Raw genomic sequence first — 22,792 nt, forward strand, 5'->3', positions numbered from 1 at the left:
TCCTTCCAGTAAGATAATCCATCACGGAGAAAGACATGTAAAGATAGTATCAACTGGTCCTGGTGGTGTAGGCACACAGACCGACTCAGGAGGTTTGCAGTGAGCTGGAGGCTAACCTTGGCTACATGGGGAGACCCCCCTCTCAAAAAACAACCCTCGTAACAACAAAAAGACTTTTAGCTCATAAGAGAGCACATGCTTCCATGAGACAAGAGAAAACCATGAGGTCCTCCAGGCAGTATAATATAAAACATAACTATCATTTGTTCTCATAGACATAGAGATTGATTATAGACATCAAGGGTCTTTTCTTTTTTTTCTTTTCTTTTTTTTTTTTTTTTTTTGAGGCAGTATCTCATATATCTCAGGCTGGTGTCGAACTCTTGATGGAGCTAAGGACAATCTTGAGCTTCTGACCCTTCTACTTCTAACTGGACTTACAGGTGTGTGCCACCAGGCCTAGTTTATGCACACCACGGACGCACCCCTGGCTCCCTGCACGCTAGGCCAGCACACTACCAACTGAACTACAGCCCCATCCCCCAAGAGCCTTTTCATATGTTCTCATACATTCTGAACGACCAAAGCCTAAGGGAGAGGCAGACCAGAGAGACCCAGGATGGTAGGTAGCTTGTACTGGGGTCCACTTCAGGAGCACAGGGCGTTCTTCTTGGCTCAGCTCTGCCTTCTCACTACAGCCCTTTTAGGGATCCATGACAGCCCTATCCATTCAACAGGGCTTGGGTGCAGGATGCCCTTGACCCGGGGTTCCTAGAAAGATCTCTGAATAAGGCAATCTAGGCCAGATCCTGCTTTCCAGAAACCAGAAACACGAACCCAAGGGGTTCACATGACACCTTCCATGGATGGCAGCAGGTGTGGACCAGACTATACCTGAGTCTCTTGGTTCAGGCCACAGAGCCTCGGGTTCACAGTGGAAGCTAAGCTGTGGGCTGCTTACATCTCTGTAAGGAGTGCGGGCAATCAGGAGCCTGGGCACAGGTAAGATGAAGGAGACAGGGAGCATGGGAACTCAGAGTCCCGAGTCTTTGACTGGGCTGGTGAGATGGCTCAGCCGGCAAAGGCACTGGTTACGCCAGTGCGGCCATCTGGGCCCCAAGCCCACATAAAGGCGGACCGGAGAGAACTGACTCCACAAGTTACCGCACGCACAAGGGGTGTGTGCGCACACACATCCACAAATACAGAAATGAAGGCTGGCGAGATGGCTCAGCAGTGAAAGGTGTTTGCCACCAAGCCTGAGGACCTGAATTCAACCTCCAGGATCTACACAGCAGGAGAATCAGCTGCCATGACTTTGCTCTGACCTCCACATAACAAGTGGCCCATACATACCCTCAAATACTCGCACACAATAAGTGCAACTTTTAAAAATGTTTTGGGCTAGGCTTGATGGTGTTTCTTTGACCCCAGATTTAGGAAGCAAACACAGGCAGATCTCTGTGTGTTCCATGGCTACATCGAGAGCATCCCCCCCCCCCAACTATCCTGGAACCGAGATCTGCATGCCTCTGCTCCCACGTGCTGGGAATCCAAAAGGCATTCGACACTACACCTGGCAAAATTTATCTTAAAACACCAGAAAACCGTTGAGATGGGCTTGGGGGCTCACTCCTGAAATCCAATCCTCCTACTTGGGAGGCTGAAGCACGACTGCTAAAATTTCTGGGCCAGCCTGGGCTGTATAGTGAAATCAGAGTCAGACACAAAAAGTTGGTTGGTTTTTTTTCCAATGTCTCTTCTATTTTTTTTATTTACTTTTTTTTTTTTTTTTTTTTTTTTTTTTTTTTTTTTTTTGAGACAGGGTGTCTCTGTGTAGCTCAGAGATCTATCTGCTTCTGCATGGGCGACCACCGCCAGGCTCAATTTTAAACAGAGTCCCATGCTGGCCTCAAACTCCTGATCCTTGTGTCTCTATATCCCAGTGCTAGGATCCGAGGTTTGGAACACACCCAGCGTCAATCTAAGTTTAACATTGAATAACCCAATCCCTTTCCAGCTTGTTGGAAAGCAGTGTTTCCTCGGGCCACACTATGTAAGTGGATGGAAGGCTATCATGCAGCCCAGACTGGCCTGCATGTATCCTCTTTTCCTCTATTCCAAGTGCCAGAATTGTGGGTGTGGGCCCACACCTGGCTTTAAACTTGCATTTAATACTGCTGTTTCCAGAAAGTGTTCCAGGAAGTGCAAGGGAAACAAGAAGCTTCCATCTCACTGGTTATCACTGAGGGCTCAGAACAGTCCAAGGACTGAGACGTGAGATACCAGTCAACATGACACAGACCTTGCTTCTTGGAGGGGCCTTTTGGAATGTCACTGGAGACCTTGAGAGATGACTGGATGTCTAACCCACCCTTCAGGGTGACCTATGAATTAGCTTCGAGCTATCTTGTTATAAAGGTCTGTGATGGAAATGCAGATGTTGCCAGCAGCTGAGCATTTGCCCTGTGGATATTAGCTATGTTTTGTATCAGTCTGTAAATTCATTTCAACATATCAGATAGCTTGCAATTTTAGAGTTCTGCTTAGCCTAAGGGCTGTATAGGGTGGGGACCCAAGATAAGGAAGAGACTAGTCCAATTGGTTGAAAGTTCATTTTTCTCCCAAAAAAGGTCAAAACATCTCAGCATTAGAATGCAGACTTAGGCACTTTTAGATCCTTGCTGTGGTTTGCTATGCTGGGGGCTGTTTTCCCCACAGCCTTATTCATAATAAAAGGTAAAGCTTGCAAGGCCTCCACAACTCACTGAAGATGGCCTTTGACAGGTCAATTTTGTTGCTTAGAATCATCCAGAAATCCAAAGCACACCATCTACAGCGCCTTCTTTTTAGGGAAGACTGGGTGACTGCAAAGCTCTGAAAACCAGCCCCTTCCTTCTGTTAAACTGATGGCTCCTACACACAGCCCATGGTTGTGTTTGGATAACCACTGGGGAAGCTGATGGGACCTTAGAAAGGAGCAGTCTCCAGGGCAAAGCCCTTGCCCCTTAAAGAGACGACACCAGCCGGGCAGTGGTGGCGCACGCCTTTAACCTCAGCCATCGGGAGGCAGAGGCAGGCGGATCTGAGTTCCAGGGTAGCCAAGGATACACAGAGAAACCCTGTCTCGAAGGAAAAAAAAAAAGGGAATGAAGCAAAGGTGTCACCTAGTTGCTGTACACATATGGACACAATGCAAGATCACAGAAGAGCTCCGTGGACACCAAGGGCCCACCTCCACCACCTCCTCCACCTCCTCCACCTCCTCCACCACACACACACACACACACACACACACACCCAGGTCCAGAATGGACCTAACCACATACATTTCTGACTCTTTAAGACCCAGGGGAGTGCTAATGCAAGCAGAACACACCAGAAAAAACTTATACACAAACCTGGTGGGAGGAAAAAAAAAAACATTCAAAATTTATTTCCGGACAGACAGCATCAGCAGGTAAAACTACAGCGTAGTTCACACATTCATTCACAGGGTGTGAGAAAGCCATGGCTGGTGTGTTCTCTGTAACAATATCCACTTCACAGTGTAAACAGCTGAACTGGCGAACCAGTGAACACTTGTCACTGGTTCACTTACAATCCCAGAAGGAAAGGCACAACTTGGCAAAAAAAAAAAAAAGAAAAAAGAAAAAGTTTTGGATCCTAAATTCAGGTGCAAGAACAAAGAAAGGGCAGGAGACTTTGGTGGACGAGTCTCCACCCTCATTTTGGCAACGGCATTTCACAGGGCAGGGAGAAATCTTCTACCCAGGAGCTAGAGAGATTAAGTCCCTCCTTCCTCATTAAACCATCTGAACACTGTTACAACAGCTGCTCAAAATTATTACATGTACAAAAATATAATTAAAAAAAAAAAAAAAAAGCCCAGAACCAACCATGGAGACATCTTGAACGAACATCTGGCCCTTCTCACCACATTAACTCTTAGGTTTAAGACCTGGGAATACTTTGCGGTCACAAAATAGCAAAATAGACTTTTTTTACTTTTGGGCTACAAAAATAAAAATAAATGAGGTAGATAAATTAAAGCCCTCACACCCAAGACTTGCCTGTCTCTACGTTATAACCTTCATCACGGCAGAGGGTGGGTGACGTGGAAATCTCCCAGACTTGGGATAAGAAAAGGATCGGTGGAGCAGGGATGAGATCCTGGCCCTGCTCAGTTTCCCCCTAAGAAGGAACATGAAGAACTTCGGCAATGCAGTGGGGCACGGTAGAACCACCTGAAATCACCTGAGGTTCCCCTCTCTGGTGCCCGGCCACTCCAGGGTCTGGGGAGAAGGTGGTTTGTGGGAGAAGGGGGGAGCAGGTGGCGCTCCTGGGGCTCCAAACCGTTTAAATAAGCAGCAGGGTAAGAGGTGGGCTCCCTAGGGACCAGGGTCAGTGTGTGGAGGGCATCTACAGAGGTTCTCAGGTTGGAGGAAGTGGGCTAATTGGACCGACCACCTTAGTTTTCTGAGGTTTCATTTCTTTCTCTTAAAGTACATTCAACAACAGAAGATGAATACAGGGTCCCTACAAATATGTCCATTTACCCGCATTAGTCACCATGGAAGTACACAGCACCCTTACCCCTGGATTGAGGTAAGTCATCACTTCCACTGTGGTCCAATTTGTCCCAACTGTTTCACTTTGAAACAGGTGCAGTCTTTGGAAACAGCCACGAGGTCACACAAAGCCTCCAGTATACAGTTTGTCCCAAGTTAACAAAGCTACTCTTCAAACCCGCTTCTTTCCCAAAACTTAAGTCCTTTTTTTTTCTTCTGTTTTTCAATTTTCTTTCTTTTTTTTTGTTTTTTGTTTTTTTGTTTTGTTTTGTTTTCATTTTTTGGAAAGCAGCATAGCAACAATCGAGATTGTAGGACTGCCCAAGGCTGTGGTCACAAGTGTAAACATCACTTGCATATCAGGAAGAGAAAAAGCAGGAGATGGGTAAGAAAACTAAACAATGAAGCAGATCTCACTCCAGCTACTCCCCTCTTTCGCCTTAGCTGACTGCGATCTTGTTTTCTTCCAGAAAGTGGGGGAACTGGTGCTTGGCCACACCATCGGGAACAGCAGCAGGCTTCTCCACACTCCCACTCACGGCAGACTGAGAGCCATCAAGCTTGGAAAGTGTGGCGCTGCTCACCACGGAGCTGGCCCCCAGGGACACTGGCAGGGTGGGGATGCCTCCGCTCTGGATCACAGAGATCTCATTGGTCTTCATGGCCAGACCCCCATTGAGGACGCTGGTATACTGGTTCCACGTGGCAGGGTCTACACTCACCGTGGGGGACAGGAGTTCCTTGGGAAACATCTCAGACACTCTCTTGCCCTCTGCACCTAGCACAGCCACGGTGTTCTCTATGGCCAGCTTCCTGCCACGCCGGGCGGAGTTATTGTTAGCCCCATGTGTCATGTAGTGTACCTGTGGGGGACAGCAAGGAGGGTTCATCAGGTAAAGTCCCCTGCCTGTTCGAAAGCCTAAGTCAATCTCCATATGCTCGTTCACCTCCAAAGGGTGCACACCATCCAACCTTCATAATCCTATCCTTTTTCTTAGAAATTAGACCAGCGGTGGTGGACAAGCTTTTGAGAGGTAGTACAGTACAGCCTTGAGTTCAAGGGCAGCCTTAGCTACATAGTGAGACCTTATATCAATAAGCCAAAAAAATAATCAATTCAGGTATATGGACTGTTTGAGAGCATGTCTAAATATGTATGAGGAAAGAGGAGAGAACAGTCTAGCTACCCTTTGCCAACACCCTACCAACATTAATAAGGGTAGGGAATACTCGCCAGGCACATCTGCCTAGCCATTCATGGGTGCATTTACATAAACGTCTACTACTCATCAGACATCATTGCAAATGTGAACATCTATGAATTCACAAACCTGTTCTGGGCCAGAACATCACACTTAACTGAGTAGCAGTGAAATGGAAAAGCGCTGTGTAAGCGGACTGTCCAAGCTGAGATTCATGGGACTGTCCACTGTGAGATTCTCGGCCCCATATAACTATTACTTTTACAACCCTACTGTGGGGAAAAGGAGGCAGGAACTTCTCTCACTACATGTCAATCTCACAGATACGCAAATGGAAATATTACTTAAAAGGTAATTTAGGCTGGACAGTGATGGCGCACGCCTTTAATCCTAGCACTTGGGAGGCAGAGGCAGGCGGATTTATGAGTTCAAGGACAACCTGGTCTACAGAGCGAGTTCCAGGACAGCCTGAACTACAGAGAAACCCTGTGTCTTGGGAGAAGAAAAAAAAAAAAAAGAGAGACTAACATTGGATACTCATTCTCCCCACCCCCACACCTTCACCTCTCAAGAACTGGAACCACCAAGCCTGCTTTAGAAGGTGCTAGGGATACCCCAAGGGCTTTTATGAATACTAGGCAAGTACCTCAAGACCAGCTACACTCCACAATAACTCTTAAGCTTTTCTTGTAGTGCAGGAGATCAAACAGACTCCCGAATGAAACCAGTGTCTCCAACACCAAGTGGAGAGAGGCATCCCACATAGGTATTGAGAATTGAACTGGGGGTCTCTGCAAGAACAGTAAATGCTTTTTAGCCCTGAGCCATATCTCTAGAGTATTGGGATTACAGGTTTGATTCACTGCACCTGACCACAATGCTTTATCTCACCAAGTTCAAACGCATCAGTTTGGGACTAGAGAGATGGTGGAGCAGTTAGGAGCACTCTTGCAGAGCCTGAGTTCAACTCCAGAACCCACATGGTAGCTCAAAAACAATGACTTCTGATTGATTACCTTCCTCTGACCTCCATAAGTACAAGGCACAGACGTGCTGCACATACACGCAGGCAAAACACTTGTACCCACAAAAGACAGCGAGGTATGGTGGCTCACACCTATAATCCCAGCAATCAGGAGGAGTTTAAACCAGCCTAGGCTCTAGAGACACAAAACAGCTTACCTAGCAACTTACCTAGCAACCATAAGACTCTGGGTTCGACACTAAATCAAATAAAAACTAGGTTTGGTGGTAGTCTGTCACACTAGCAGTCAGGAGGTACCAGCAAGGTCATGAGTTCATTAATGGGGCCAGCCTGGAACATCTACCTTCTCTGCCAAAACAAAAGCTTCACCTGCTGGCTGAGATGTTGCTGTACTCTGGTTCTTCTTTTTCTCTTCTGTTTTTTGTTTTTAAACAGGATGTGTGTAGGCCTGGCTGTCTTGGAATTCACTGTGTAGACTAGGCTGGCCTCAGAGATACACTTGCCCCCCTCTCTTTCTCTCTCTCTCTCTCTCTCTCTCTCTCTGCCTTCTCGGTGCCAGAGTAAAGGCAGGACTACAATAGTTTTCCCCTTTAGTGGTGCTGTGGCTGGAGCCCAGAGCTTGCGGATGTTAACCCAACACTCTGCTACTGAACTGCGCCCTACCCCCATTCCCTTCTTTTTTGAAGACAGGGTCCTACTATGTAGCCTTAGCTGGCCTGGAACTTGCTATGTAGACCAGGTTGGCCTCCAACTCAAAGAGAATCCCTCTGCTTCTGCGTCTGGGGGATGAAAAGACACCATAAACTGACTGATGTTTTCTATCCATAGAGACGCCACACACCAATCAATCAGTGCTCATCAACACCCATCATCAGAACCCACCTTCAGGTTGCCTTTAGTGGTGAAGGCTCGCCCACATATGTTGCAGACAAAAGGCTTTTCTCCTGTGTGCGTGCGCTCATGGATCTGGAGAGCACTGGCAGATGAGAAGTTCTTTCCACACCGGGTACAGCAGTGTTGTTTGGCCTGTCGGCGAGGCTGGGCTGCTAGCAAAGGCGTCATGCCTGAGGACAAGCTAGAGGGTCCCACAAAGGTGCCAGGAACTTCAACTTTGACATAGGTGGGCTGTGCTCGGATAAATGTTGACGGGATGCTGGTACGACCTAATGTGGAGAAGGGGAAAGAGATAAACCTCTATCATCTCATGTCCAACTCACTATTTAAAACAAACCCTCCACAACAATTGTCTAAGCGAGTTGAGTAGTTTACAATCATAGTTCAATCCACAGCAGCTCGCTTAGAATTCTGTGTGTGTGTGTGTGTGTGTGTGTGTGTGTGTGTGTGTGTGTGTGTGTGCACGCGTGCACACACATGGAGATGTGGTGTGGAAGTTCAAAGGCAGCCTTGGCTGTTCCTGTTACCAATCACGTCTTGGAGACAGGGTCTCTCATGGATCTAGAGTATCCGTAAGTGGGCTAGGCTACTGGCCAGTGAGCTTCGTCTCCCACCAGCCAGCACCAGTTCTAAGCGCATCCCAGCATGCCTGGCCTTTTACATGGAGACCTGAACTCCAATCGTTAATACAAGCCTGACCTCTTTGAGTTCTTATTTACACAAAAAAATAAAACTCAAATACTCAGGAAAATTTGCCTTTTTTTATGCTTTAAAGCATGGGTAACATAGAATATGTGTGCAGATTAAAGTATCATTGTCAGGGTTCGGGCTTATCATCTCAGCTACTTTGCTGGGAGGTAGAGGCAGGAGGATGTGGAGTTCAAGGATCGCCTTGACTGCAGAATGAATTCAGGCCAGTATCCTACCCAACCCCCTGAAAAAAAGCCAGATACGGTGGTGCATGCCTTTAATCCCAGTATATAAGAGGCCGAGGAGGCAGGTGATCTCAGGTTTGAAGTCATCCTGGTCTATATAATGAGACCCTATCTTAAAAAATAAAAGGATGGAGGCTAGGGGGCTGTTGCCTAGAGAAAAGATATCCTGGGTTGAAATCCCAGCACCACAATAAACGAAGTCACCACCTTCACACCATATCTAGGCATTTTCTGTGATTCTAATGAGGTATTCTGGATCAACAGACATCTCAATTGATACATCTAACATAAGGTACAGTCTTCATATGTGAGCACTGTGTTTCCTAGCAGGACCTCAGTTCCAAGCAACTACTGCTTGATTTCCGTGGTCCAAACAGTGCCTACTTCCCTAAACACACCTACCCAGGGGTCAAACTAAAAAAAAATTTAAAAAAAAATTCAAACAAAACCAACATCCATGCTGTCCACACTCAGCCTGCATGACCCAGGATAAACGAACAGAAAGCCTACCAGGACCCTCTACCCGGAAGAACAGAATAGCTAACTGTCCTACAGAAACTGCTTCAAGTCACACTGTCAAGTTCAACCCAGGCTCCTTTCCTGGTGACCTTGAGCCCCAAAGGGACATTAAGTGACATCCAAAGCTTCATCACCTTCCATGTCAATGCGGCAGCTCTCGACACCCTCAGCCTTGTTCACCTCGGGAGACCGGGACTTGACACTCTCGGCTTGGCTATTGGCAGGGGACACGGCCTGGAAGCACATGGTCTCCGTGGTGTCTGGGCTTCGGCTCTGGCACTCCTGGTCACCCAGGAGGGAGGACGAGTCATTGGTCAGGCAGTTGTCACTCTCCACCGAGCCGTTTTCTCGGCTGCTCTGCCGCTGCAGGCCCAAAGGGTGAGGAGCCCCCTTTCCCTGGGCCTCCAGGGAAGCCATCACAGAAAAGCCCAGAATGGGTGACACCAGGTGGGTACTGGGAACGGATGTGGAGACCTTTGAAGAGACACTGGGTCCGTCCTGGGGACAGATGCCATCTGCTTCAACCCTTTCCACCACGTCTTCCTGGCAGAGGGCATTGGCATTGCCGTTCTCGCTGATGGCCATGGGCTCAGGACCTGTAAAGTCACAGGGACTCTCCGGCAGGGGTGTGTTAGGGATCTGGCCACCCATGTGCATCCGGATATGTTGCTGTAACATGACGGCATTGGTGAACTTCTTCTGGCAGATGGGACACGAGTGTTGCGTTTTTATGGCGGTGTTGGTCCGGTGCACCCCCAGGTGCGTCTTCAGATTGCCTTTGGTGGAGAAGGCCCGGCCACAGATCTTGCATTGGAACGGCCTCTCCCCTGTGTGGGTGCGGTAATGCATCTTGAGGGAGCTCTGACAGCTGAGCACTCGGTGGCAAATGAGACACTCGTTGGGGTCAGTAGTGGCTTTGTCAATGTTCTCCACAAGCTGCTGCAATTTCAGAGTCTCCGATCCTGACTCCGGGGTCCCACTCCCCTGGAAGACCCCAACCCTTGGAGGATTATGCACTAGCCCCACCCCAAGGAGTGGAAGTCCCACCTCATTTTCTGGAGAAGGCCCTGGCTGCATGTCGTTGGGCAGGGAGCCACCCATGAGGTCCTTGGGGTTAGGCCCTGAAGTCAGCTTTTGAGGTAGCCCTATGGAAGGGGTTCCTGTGACATGGACAGGCTCGGTGTCTACAGACAGACTTGATTCATCTACAGAGATGGGGACAGAGAGTGAATAGGGGGGGCCGGTGCCTCCCGCCACTTTGTCCTGGAATTCGGCAAACAGCTGGGGGTTTGCCTTCACCTGAGGGTGTCGGTGGAAATGTACCTTGAGGTTGCCCTTGGTGGTGAATCGGTGACCACAGACAGAGCACACGTAAGGTCTCTCTCCAGTGTGGGAGCGGAGGTGAATCTGCAGGGAGCTATCGGTCCCGAAAACCTTGCTACAGTACTTACACTTGTGTTTGCCGAGGATGGCCTCGTCCTTGGCCTTGACATCCAACGTGGCCGCGGAGATGTTTGGGGGCTTCCCCTTCCCTTTCTTGGATGGATCGAGTGCCACAGTGGAGAAGGGACTCTGAAGAAGCACAGAGCCCGGGGTTTGAGGTAGCAGGGCACTTGGGAGACGAGACATGAAGTTGGGGAGAACCCGAGTCCCATCAGGCTTCAAGGTGAAGGGGGTAAACCCAGGAGACAGCGAGTTTGCTGTCGAGGGGACACTGGCATGAGGTAGTTTGGCTGGTTTCAAGGCATCGAGAGACAGAGCCGGGTTTGAGGATTTCTGGCTGAGCAGGGCCACAGCTGCGGACACCTGCTGGGATACGGACACCTGCTGAGACACGTGGTTGCTCAAGGCCTTCAGGGTGTCGGCACCGGCCACTCCAGAGTGGAGGGCATGCGCAGCCCACATGTTCACCTGGATGCGGATTTGTTCTGTGAGCTGGATCTGTTGGAGCTGCTGCTGCTGCAGACACAGGATCTGCTCCAGGACCCACGGGATGCTGTGGGCAACCGGCACGGGCGCTGCAGGGGCATCCGCACTCCGCTGGTTCACCGCCACCTTGGTGCCACGGAGGGCCTGCAGAGTCACATTGGTGTTGGCCACCTTGCCTTTGGGTAAATAGCTTATGTCCTGGGGTGCGGTGGGCAGAGCGGGCTCTGTCTTTAAGTACAGGATGGAGTCTGTGCCCAGCTTTTCCTTCGAGTCCCCTGAGCTGCTGCTGCTGCCCTGGGGACTGTCCTTATTGCTTGGGCTGTCCGGATGGTGGCCGAGGACAGCTCTGGGGAAGTCCTCTGAAGGCACTGGCCCCTCACTGTCATTCATAATGAGGACAGGAGGATTTTTAGGGCAACTTTTTTTGTGTTCCATGAACTCAGAGAGACTGAAGAACTCAGCGCAGCACTTCTCACAGATGTGAGTCTCCTCCCGCCGGAAGCGCTTCACCGGGGCCGCGTCCTCTGTCAGTCTGTCGCCATTCCCTAGGGAGTTCACTGGAGCACCTGTGCAAGGAGAGAAAAAGGTAAGCACAGACGGACAGACAGGTCTCTGTTACCACCGGTCCCGATTCAGGAAGACTGTGTATGGGACAAAGTCCCTACAGCCTGAATGACCTAAACAGGGTGTAATGAGACTCACGTCTCCCCTAGAAGACACACACCCCATGCCCGTCTGTGTGCATGACTTTATCTGGATAGAGTCTTTTTTTAAAGTCTCACTTAGCACAGGCAGCCCCAAACCTGCTTTGTAGCTGAGGCTGGCTTTGAACTCCTAACCCTCCTTGCCTCTGCTTCCAGAGTACTAGGATTACAAGCGTCTGTTACCATGCCCAGCTTGGACAGGGGGTCTTTGGCAAACATTGGGCTGGATCTTTTTTTTTTTTTTTTTGGAGACAGGGTTTCTCTGTGTAGTTTTGGTGCCTGTCCTGGATCTCGCTCTGTAGACCAGGCTGGCCTTGAACTCACAGAGATCCGCCTGGCTCCGCCTCCCAAGGGCTGGGATTAAAGGCATGAGCCACTGCCCAGTTTAGGCTGGGTCTTAAACTAGAGTACAGCATCACTCCAAGAGGAAAAATAGGGACCAGTGAGGCAAGACACAGTCACAGAGAACGGGGACTTGAGAAGGCCAAGGCAGAGATGGAGTCAAGGGGCTTCACCAAGAACTACCGAGACCATTCATGGGAACCGTATCCGTTTCCCAGAGCCTCTAGGAGGAACCCTGTCACCTAAACTCAGACCTTCCACACCTGTGACAACGAATCAACTGCTGCTATCCAACTTGTCATTAGGGGCAACAGCACAGGATAAGCTGCTTTTTACCTCGTGGTAGTTATAGCAACACAGGATACACAGCTATCTTACTAAGGATCTTACTTTGTAGTCCAGGCTAGCACTGAATTTACAGCAATCCCACCTCAGCCTCCCAGGTGCTAGGATTATAGCCATGTGCCATTACTAGATGGTTAAGCCAACCCCCACTAATCCCTGGAAAGGCCAATAGAGGACAGCCAATACCAAGGACATTGAAACTGGGTCAAATCCTACCTGATCTCCACCATGACCCAAGCAAAATGGAATATAGTAAATCACATTCAACCCAGGCGGTAAGCATCCATCACCCAGGGGTGACAAGTTCAAAGGTGCCACCAAGACAACACCAATCCATCCCAGATGACAGAAATTTAAACGTGCTGCTAACAAGACAACACCAATCCATCCCGGATTAGGCAAGTCTGTGATATTTAGGGATGGGGGGGGGGGGCTGAGGCTGAAGGATCATGAGTTCAAGGCCCAGTTCAAGTTGGGCCTTGGGGACCTTTAATCCCAGCACTTGGGAGGCAAAAGCAGCCAGATCTCTGAGTCCAAGACCAGCCTGGTCTACATAGCAAGTTCCAGGCCATTCAGTGAGACCCTGTCTCAAAAACAAAAATCCAAAGACAGGCTGGTATGGAGCATTAAAGGCCAGCTAGTTAACTCAGGTGAGACAGGTTCGATTCAGGGATATAGCTCTGTAGTAGAGAGCTTGACCAGCATGCAAGAAGTTCTGAGTTCAATCCCCGGTACCACACACACACTTGGAACATAGAACACAGTCCACCCGGTGAATGTGCAAAGGACAAGAATCTCTCTAAAATTTCTCTACCTGGGAAAAACTACTGACATAGACTGGTGATGTGTGCAGACAGACTCCATGTCCTCTCCATGGGAAGTCTGCTGTGTACCACTTAGGATCCACAAGCCTTGACATAAAAATAGAAATGCAAAAATAGAAAGAAAAAAAATGGGAGGAGGTCTGGTGCACATCTTTAATCCTAGTACTCAGGAGGCAGAGGCAGGAGGATCTCTGTGAGTTTGAGGCCAGCCTGGGCTACAGAGTGAGAAACCCTGTCTGGAGAAATCAAAAAGAAAGAAATGGAAGGCCAACACCCCAGTATTCCACCTGCTACCATCCGACTCCTAAGACATTAAACACAGAGGAAGTCAGGGCTCTTCTACTTGGCCTTTTCCAGCGTTAAGACAGCGCAGCGGTAATGCCTTCCACAGACTGGTGTTTAGGGTTCTGAGTCCTTTCTCCCTGAATTATTTGTCTGTCTGTGGCCACGTGCATGGGTTTGCTCATGCAATTCCACGAATGGAAGTCAGGACAACTTGTGTGAGTTGGTTCTCTCCTCCGTCCGCTGGTGCGTCTTAACCAGCTGAGCCATCTTACAGACCTAGATTGAGTCTTCAATACTGTTTTCTGAGACTCTCACATAGGCCAGTCTGATCCTCATCCTCCTGCCTCTTCCTCCCAAGTGCAGGATCTACACCTGTGGAGGGAGAGAGTGGATCCTGTGGATTCAACCTAGAGCCTCACAGGCTGGGGAAGCACCCTAGCTCACGCTGCATCACAGCAAAATCCATGGTTTTTGACTGATGAGGCTGCCAAGTTCAATCTAGCACAGCCTTAATAAAACTCTCAACTGAGTGACAGGATGGAACTTATGAGGCGTGCGTGGCTGAGGGAAGGGACAATAGCCCGAAACATTGGAATGCCAAGGTACCAAGTTCCAAGTACTAGACTTACACCTTAAGAATGTTTATCAAGGGCTAGAGAGATGGCTCAGAGGTTAAGAGCACTGCTTGCTCTTCCAAAGGTCCTGAGTTCAATTCCCAGCAACCACATGGTGGCTCACAACCATCTGTAATGAGATCTGGTGCCCTCTTCTGGCCTGCAGTGATACATGCAGACAGAACACTGTACACATAATAAATAAATAAATCTTTAAAAAAAAAAAAAAAAAGAATGTTTATCAAGGGGCCGGAGAGATGGCTCAGTGGTTAAGAGCACTGGACCTGGGTTCTTGCATTAGACCTGGGTTTAACCCCCAGCCCCCACACGATAGCTCAAAACTATCTGTAACTCCAGTTCCAGGGGATCTGATGCCCTCCTCACCTGTAGGTGCTGCATGGACATCACACACACACACACACACACACACACACACACACACACACACACACACACACACACAAAGGATAAAGAAGTCCTCATAAATGTAATGCAACTAGGCCCTCAGACCAGTGACTTTAAGCCATGCCTCAAACATTACTCTGCAGTTCTTACTGCACAAGGAAGGGGACACTAGGGACCCTGCCTCAAGTCTTTCAGGGTCAGTCTGGGCTACCTAGACACCTTGTCTCGATCGATATCACACCTTTCAGGATACTGCCCAAGCAGGGAACACAGTTTTTACACCAATGCTGCTCAGTCAATCCTATTTCAAGACTCCAGCATCAGATCGGCTCAAAAGAGTGCTTGCTCTTCTTCCAGAGGACCAGGGTTCGATTCCCAGCAACCACCTGGTTGCTGTAACTGTAACTCTAGTTCAAGAAGATCCAACGCCCTCCTCCTCCTCCTCCTCCTCAAGCACCAGGCATAAACAGTCACACTCAAAGCAAAAAATGCAAATTGTAAAATAATCAGCTGGTGTCTGGTGGTGGTGGTGGCGGCGGCACACATCTTTACTCCCAGCACTCAGGAGGAAGAGGCAGGTGGATCTCTGAGTTCAAGGCCAGCCTGGTCTACAGAGCTAGTTCCAGGATAGCCAGGGCTACACAGAGAAACTCTAAAATTTTTAATTAATTAATTAATTAAATCTTTAAAAAAAAAAAAAAAAAAAAACCTCCTCTGGGAGGAACAGGTACAGAGAGGTAGGCAGCCACACGTGAAGGCGTGTAACTTCCCTGCACGGCTGACTATATGAATTTTATCCTCTGCCTCAGCAACGCCAATGTTTGCACACAGCAACACCAGCAGCTCTTGGTCTCTCAAGTTTCCAGTTAGATAAATGAAGAGCAAACCAGAAAAATGACGTTAGACTCGCTCTTCAGTACCGGTCATGGTGCTATTGGGCGCCCCCACCTGTGAAAAATATACTCAAAAACAACTCTGTCTTCTCTAGGAGAACACGAGAGTTTGCCTTGTTTGTTGTTTGTTTTTGTTTTTAGGGAAGGGGTTCTCTGTGTAGCCCCTGGCTGTCCTGGAACTTGCTCTGAAGATCATGCTGGCATTAAACTCAGAGATCCACCTTCCTCTGCCTCCCGAGTTCTGGGACTGAAGGCCACCAGGCCTGGCTGCACCACTTTTCCTGTTGTTTGAACTGAGCGCTCACAGACCACACTGGCCCTGAATTCACTGTAGCCCAGGCAGCCGCAAACTTCTGTTTCTGCCTCAACCAGGATTATAATACTTCAGCACTTCAGGCCTTGCTGCCCAAGAATTTTTAGGAGAGAAAGGAATTTTCTGAAAGGCAGGAAACAGGCTGGGCAGGGTGGGTGTATAAAAACATAAATGTCTACAGGGAAGTGAAACTCCTGCCTCCTAGACAAGGCCCGGGAGCCTGGGATAGAAAACTGTGGCCATGGCTGTGCTCGAACTCGCTTTGTAGAACAGTTTGTCTTGGAACTCAGAGATGCCCCTGCCCCTGCCCCTGCCTCCTAAGTGCTGGGGTTAAAGGCGTGCGCCACCACGGCCAGTCAGTCCCTTTCAAATTGGCACCAACTAGTGTAGGGTGCAAGCGCTTCCAGTGAAGTACTGTCTCCATTCTGCCTTCGCACCTCACCCACTCTGGAAACCACTGATGCACAGACCATTCATTCATTCTGCTCTCTCCTGAGGCTGGGTCAAGTGTCCCAGACCGCCCTCCAACGCTTGTCCAGATGACCTTCAACTTCCAACCTCCAGCTTCCAGCTTCCTAGTGCTAGAATATTAGAACGCACGCAACACCAACCATATCTAGTTTTAAGTTTTCTGAAAGGCTGAAGATGGACCCTACAGCTTAGCTTCAAGCAAGCACTCTACCAACTGGACCACATCCCCATCTGTCTTTAAAAGGCCAAAGCATTCTCCAAGCATAGCCACACCATACTAAGCCATCTTTGTTAGTCAGGCAATTGAAGTATCTTTGAACCCATTTTGCAGATGTAGACTAGACACTAAGGTTCAGCAAGAATTAAGTAACCACAGCTACTTCTTAAAACGTACTGCATCAGTTTCTGGAGAGTTTTTCCATTTCTCACTTAATTGCTTCATGCCTCATGAAATGTTCAAATCAAGTGTTTGTTGACCTCGGACATACCAATAACCAGACTCTTGCGATTCTGAAGCAGGCATTTTTAAATTTTGTTTTGAGACAAGGTCTAGCTATGTAGCCTAGGCTGTCTTTGAACTCACTATGTAGCTTAGGCTGACTCCAAATTCCTGGCAAGCCTCCTGCCTCAGCTTCCCAAGTACTGGCATTTATTATAAGCGTGTACTACTGTACCAGACTCTAAGGCAGCAGTCTTAACCTGGAATCCATTAAACTTATCTAAGATCTACTATTTCTTTCAGGCACGTAAGGGACATGAGACCTAGTATGAACAGCACCTAAGACTGTCAAAACCAGAAACTACAAATGTTCTCAGAGTGCTATGGCTCTTGCACATTCTGGATAACTGTGGCATTTGACTGGCAGACAGGATACCAGACCTGCCATTTTATTAATAAAGGGGTACACGTTACTACAATAGTTCCCTAATATCAGTAAAGGGGATGGATCCTGTAGACTCCAAAGGCAGAGGCTCAGAGGGGTCCTGTCTGTTACTACCAGCTCACCCTGTGGTATAACCCCCACCCCCACACACTGGGTATTGAGCCCAAGCCTTCACACCAGCTAGGGGAGGGACTCTCCCACTGAGCAGTATCTCCAACCCTCAATCTTTAATCTCCAGGACTTAGCATACCCACATGCAATGCAAATACCATGTAAATAGTTCTCAGACTGCATTGTTTAGGGGAGAAATGGCCAGAAACAATAGCCAGGAGCACCGGCTCACCTTTGCCATTTTCAAGAATCTGGGGGGTGGGGGGGTGATAAGAAGGACTAAATGTCTGTTCGCTCTGGTCACTGTACTTTGTTCCCTAGTATCCTGTGCATCTTAACATTGGGCTGGGAAGGAACCTATGGCACAAACTCTGCTCCAAAGGATCCACCAGTTCCAAGTGATTTACAGCCAGGACGCCAACTGCCTTCACTGTATACACAAGCCCCAAAGCCAGCCTCTCCCCCTCCAGCCTGGCCGCTCACTGCACCAGCAACATCCCACTTAAAAACTTCAGCCGCTGTTTGCTTAGGCAGTAAAAAAAAAAAACCCAACCCGTCCATACCACCATCGGCAAATAGTGGGACCAGTATTTGCCAAGGAGTAAGAGGACCCTGTTAGGAACAATTGGTGGCTATGCTTAAGTTAGCCTGAAGGAAAGGGAAGCCAAAGTCCACAGGGATAGCGCCAGCAAGCCAGGGCTTCCAACCCCCACCCCGAATTTTAGGAATGTTATCTCTCCAGCATCTAGTTATCCAGTAAGTTGGAAGAATGCAGTAAACCCAGCAGGGGTCTCAGATTCAATCTCAGCCAGATGGATGGAAAATACGCTTACTATTGTATAAGAAGAGAGCTAATCAGCCAGGAGGCCAATCCCTGGCCGGAGACACTCAAACAGCTAAAAAATAAAATAAAATCTGTAGATCTCGATAAAAGCCTGGCGACTCAGGCTTTGCTTATCTGTTACTGGCCCTGTATTAGGAGAATGACAATGAGCAGCTTACCTAAGGCACACCGTATCTTAGGCCCAGCCCTGCCTCCAGGATAAGTGATTACCAAAAAACAAAAAGGAATTATGTCTCTGGGTATTATTGACCCAGCTGTAAGGGCTTTTTTTTTTTAAACCAGTTTCATATAGCAAGCCTTGAAATCTACGTGTATAGATCAGATTTGACCCGATATTTAAGTCTCTACTTAATCAAAAAACCCACAAAAATTAAAAGCAGTCATGGATCAAAGTTCAGGGGCCCCGTGGAAACGATTTTTAAAGGGAGAGCCACTGGAACGGCTCAGTGTGTAAAGATGCTTGCTTGCCACCACATCTAACGACTTAGACCAGCTAGCTTCCGACATCCACATACACACTGTAATTGTGGCAGCACACAAAATAAAAAATTGAATTTTTTAAGGGCCAAAGGCTCAAAATAAACCTTATGTAAATAAGGGATGCCCTGTCACCTCCTGCCTCAACTGGAACAAGCTTGCACACTCCACGACAGAGCAGAGTTCTCTCTCCCTGGAAATGAGAGGCTGTCTGTCTCCAGCCTGTCTCCAAGGCTTTAACATGTTCAGGTGTGTTTGTTAAAAAACGTACAGATTAAAGTGATTAGTAACCTCCTCAATTCATTTCCTATTCATCATATTTTCAAATCACATGCTCCCGAGAAATGAACCCAAGCTGTTTTAGTTCTGATTGTTTCCCGGGGGTCCCATCACCCACAGCTTCTAAGGGCGATTTGAAAAGTCGAAGGGGGGCTGGCTACAGCTTCCAATCCCAGCAGTGGGGGCAGAGACAGGAGCCCACAACCCTGGAGAGGCTGGGATGGTTATGGTCACAAAGATGCCATGGCTACAGAGACAGACCCTGTGTGGAGGAAAAGCGGACCAAACCAAATCAGCTTCAACCTCTACCCATGGCCACCTCTTACAGAGACCATCCCATCACCAGTTGCTCTAGGCTCCCCATGGATTCAAGGAAGGCTAAAGTCAAGTCGGAGCAAAACCATGCACCAGGCCATGCCACCCGGGTAGCCTCCATTAACTTTCCAGTGAGTAAAATTCCAAAGCTACTTCAGTTCTACGGATTAACGGTAAGGTCTTGCAAGGTCCCAGCCTGGGGTCTGGCACACAGCATGTTCCTGTTTCTAGAACTAGTAAAAACATCTTGAACAAAGTTACTGATCACACTCCCAACACACAATATGCTTCTATAGCACATGTTTTCACTGCCAGTGTACACTAGTACCCAAAGTCAGCTCTCTCTCTCTCTCTCTCTCTCTCTGTGTGTGTGTGTGTGTGTGTGTGTGTGTGTGTGTGTGTGTGTGTGTGTAGAGAATCCACCTAGACAAGGCTATACCCAGAACGGAACGCTGACCCTCTTACCAAATCTTGCCAAAATCCTTTCTCCCAAACTCTCCTTTGACACTTTACATCCAAAAGGCGGAAATGCGAAACGGTTAACCAAGTCTCAGCGCCCAAAATGGTCCCCCAGTCCCCTACTTAGATGGGAGTCTGCTAACCCCTCATCACCAATGACAAAGTATCGTTTTCTAGCGGCCGTGCACCATTGAGGGTGAGGGAATGCATTTTACATGCAATTTAATGAATAAAAAAGGTCCTCTGCAAATTACAGCCCCCTCCCCCTTTGGGGAACTCTAAATTTGCTTGAAACGTTAACTAAAGCCAGCACAGGCAGGTCAATAGAGGCTGGAAACAGGAGCTAAATTACTAAAAACCTGGGAATCGTAATAGCTGAAGGTTGTAATCCAGTTTAGCACAAAGGGCATTTGGAACCCTTTTGAGAAAATGCTAATTTTCCTCTAAGTACTGTAAGCCCCCTCTCTCTTCGACCACCTGCAGATTTTTTGATCTGCTAATTATTGCCCGGATTTCATTTTCTTAGCTCAGAAACTGCATTCTCCAACGGACTGACCACGAGGGATCCAAACGCTTCGCAATGAAGATTTTAATCATCTATCGATACTGAGACTGATCCCAAAAGGAAGCCATTAAATTAAAAAAATAAAAGTCTTTCTCCAAGGCCACAAGCTAGGGCTCCGCAAATACGTTCTAAGAATTCTTGGAGAAGACTCCTACACGTACAAATGGAGATGGGGAAGGTAGGGACCTCGCCGAGATCCCCCGGGTGCAGATCTCAGGGCCCAGCTTGCCTCACTCACCAGGTGTGTGTCCCGGTCCGCACATGACCCGTTTCCAGAGGGCTCCAGAGGGCGCCAGAGCGCTTAGCGGCCGGGATCGGACCGCGGGTGATCCGCAGAAAACGCTTCCCAAACCGCTGTAGCAGCGCGCGCCCAGCGGCCTCAGGGCGCAGCCAGGTTAACCGCGACTGCAGCCAGCGGAGATTTCGGAAGCCCTTCTATAGCAAGCTACTCATCCACGCCCTCCCAGAATGCAAACCACGGTCTAAAAACACAAAAACCACGCTAGTATGCGCTCACCCAAATGGAGGGGGATGGGAGGTCAGCGCAGGACCAGGGGAGGGGTCAGGGCCGGGAGCTCGCCCCTCCTCTCCCGAGGAAGCAGGCGGGCTTAGGGTTAACCCTTTTGTTCCAGGTGGACCAAGCGACCCAGCCTCTCCGCGATCCGTCCCCCCCCCCAACCCCCGCCAGCTCCCCTGGCCAAGGCACAAAGAGTCCTTCCCAGCTGCCGGGCCCTATGATGTGGGATGGTCCGACGCCCCAAAACTCACATCCACTCCCTCGACCAAGCAACGACCTTTCCATTTGCCCTGGGGGGTAGGGATACAATGGGGTGGAGGCTCACTGAACTCTTGATAAACTCGGGAAGTTGCGGAAAAGTAGGAACGCACTGCCGGGAAAGCGGGAGCGTCCCAGTTGAGCGCGCCGAGTCCGCCGCTGCCGCGCACCGCCCACCAAGCGCGGAGAGCTGGAATCGGGCGGGAGGCCCAGGGGGGCCCCCTCCCCCACGTTCCCAATTTCTCCGGCGACAGTCCGGCGGGCTGGGGCGAGGGGCTGGTGGAGACCGGCTGGGAAGGCGCTCGCCCGCAGCTCACGGCCGCGCCGAGGTCCTGAACTCCGCGGAGGCGCGGGCCGGGTCAACCGCAGCCCGACCTCTCCCCTTTCACCTCCCGGGCGTGTGCTGAGCAGTGCCGCCCCAGGGATTCGTGCAAAAATATAAATAAATAAAACGGCGAAGGTGCAATCCGGCGGGGGTGACCATGCACCCTCCACCCGGGCCCCGGCCGGCACCCTCCCGCTGGCCACTGTTATTTTTAGATAGTCGGAAATCAAAGATGGCTGGAGGTCAGGCCCCGAAAGGTTAGGGCGAGGATCGGCAGCAGGCGGCGTAGCCCCGGGGGAAAGGCGGAAAACAGAAAAAGTAAACAAAATACATAAAATTACAAAAAAAAAATAAAATAAAAGCCCCCAAAGGGAACTAAACCAAGTAGCCTCCCCCGCTCTCTGTGCTGCGCGGGTGGCCCGCACCCCGGCCTGGGGGTGGGGAGAGGTCGCGCCCCCTCCCCCCACTCGGCCTGGGAGGGGCGCGTGCAACAGATCGCCCTCCTCGGGGGGTCCCCCAGAGCTGCGCCCCCCCAGAGGCTCCCAAGGGGGTGGCAGAGAGGGTGGGAAGACTTGGGGGTCTCTTTCTTTTAAAAGCGGCGCCACCAGAAAGTGTGGGAGAGGGAAGCCTAAGTTACCGGGGTTGGGGAGGGGGGGGTGCTTGTGTATCGAGGCGAGGGAAACCAATTATGGGACTGAGGACAAGGAGAGGCAAGCTGGAGGAAGAGAGAGACAGAGGGAAAATGGGGGGCCAACTTCACCATAAGAAAGAATTGGGGGAAACTTTCATGGGGGGTGGAATTGAGCTACCTCTCTCCGTCCCTCTCCGTCTCTCCTTTCCCGGAACGGAGTCCGGAATCCCCGTTCCAGAATCTGCTCCCGGAACCCGCGCCCTCGAGGGACGCACGGCGGTGCAGGGAGCGCCCTCCCGGGACGCACGGACAGACGGGCGCACGGACGGGGCCGCAGCCGCACTCACCCGGTTCCTCCGCCGCCGGCGCCTCTGCGAGGTCGGGGCTCGGCTGCTGCAGCGGCTGCTCGCCCTGGCCCTCCTCCGAGTTGATGTGCTGGGGCTTCGCCTGCTTGCGCCTCGACATGGTGCGCGCATCGGGGCGCCGGGAAGAGCCCCTGGTGACTTGCCACCAATTCCTGGAGTTGGGAAATTTTACCCCCCTTCGGCCGGAACGCGCATGTCCCAGTAATTATTATTATCAATAATGCATTGCGATTTATCATGAGCCCTGACAGCTGATTGGCCTGGGTCCAAGACCTCAGAGATCATTTAAATAAGCCCTCATTGATCAGGGAGGGGCGAGGCATGCTGGGCCTTGTAGTCCGGCCCTACATGTGACAAAGGCGTGTTCATCAGGGAAGCGTAGCTAATTAGCATCCGGGCTCAGATTGGCCGGGGCGTGGACCAACTCGGAGGGGACCATCCTCGCGGCCACTGTCCGTGTGCTGGGACCAGAGAAGTAAAAGCGGAGAAATAGGTTTATTGAAAACCAGGGCTGGACATGAAAGTTCTAGA

The 22,792-nt window shown here is 49.8% G+C and overlaps 1 protein-coding gene across 1 annotated transcript; it reads right to left on the reverse strand.

Moving 5' to 3' along the window:
• Positions 1-4,889: 4,889 nt before the first annotated feature.
• Positions 4,890-22,361, reverse strand: Sall4 (spalt like transcription factor 4). Its single transcript, XM_052723735.1, has 5 exons — positions 22,244-22,361; positions 21,054-21,272; positions 9,241-11,601; positions 7,641-7,921; positions 4,890-5,434 (listed from the first exon to the last, which is right to left on the reverse strand). Exons 1-5 carry the CDS (start codon positions 22,359-22,361, stop codon positions 5,012-5,014), a joined length of 3,402 nt encoding a protein of 1,133 aa, XP_052579695.1. The 3' UTR covers positions 4,890-5,011.
• Between the last annotated feature and the right edge of the window lie 431 nt (positions 22,362-22,792).

This window comes from Peromyscus californicus, unplaced genomic scaffold, assembly GCF_007827085.1.
Source record: "Peromyscus californicus insignis strain IS unplaced genomic scaffold, ASM782708v3 Scaffold_7__1_contigs__length_154581171, whole genome shotgun sequence".
Lineage (NCBI taxonomy): Eukaryota > Metazoa > Chordata > Mammalia > Rodentia > Cricetidae > Peromyscus > Peromyscus californicus.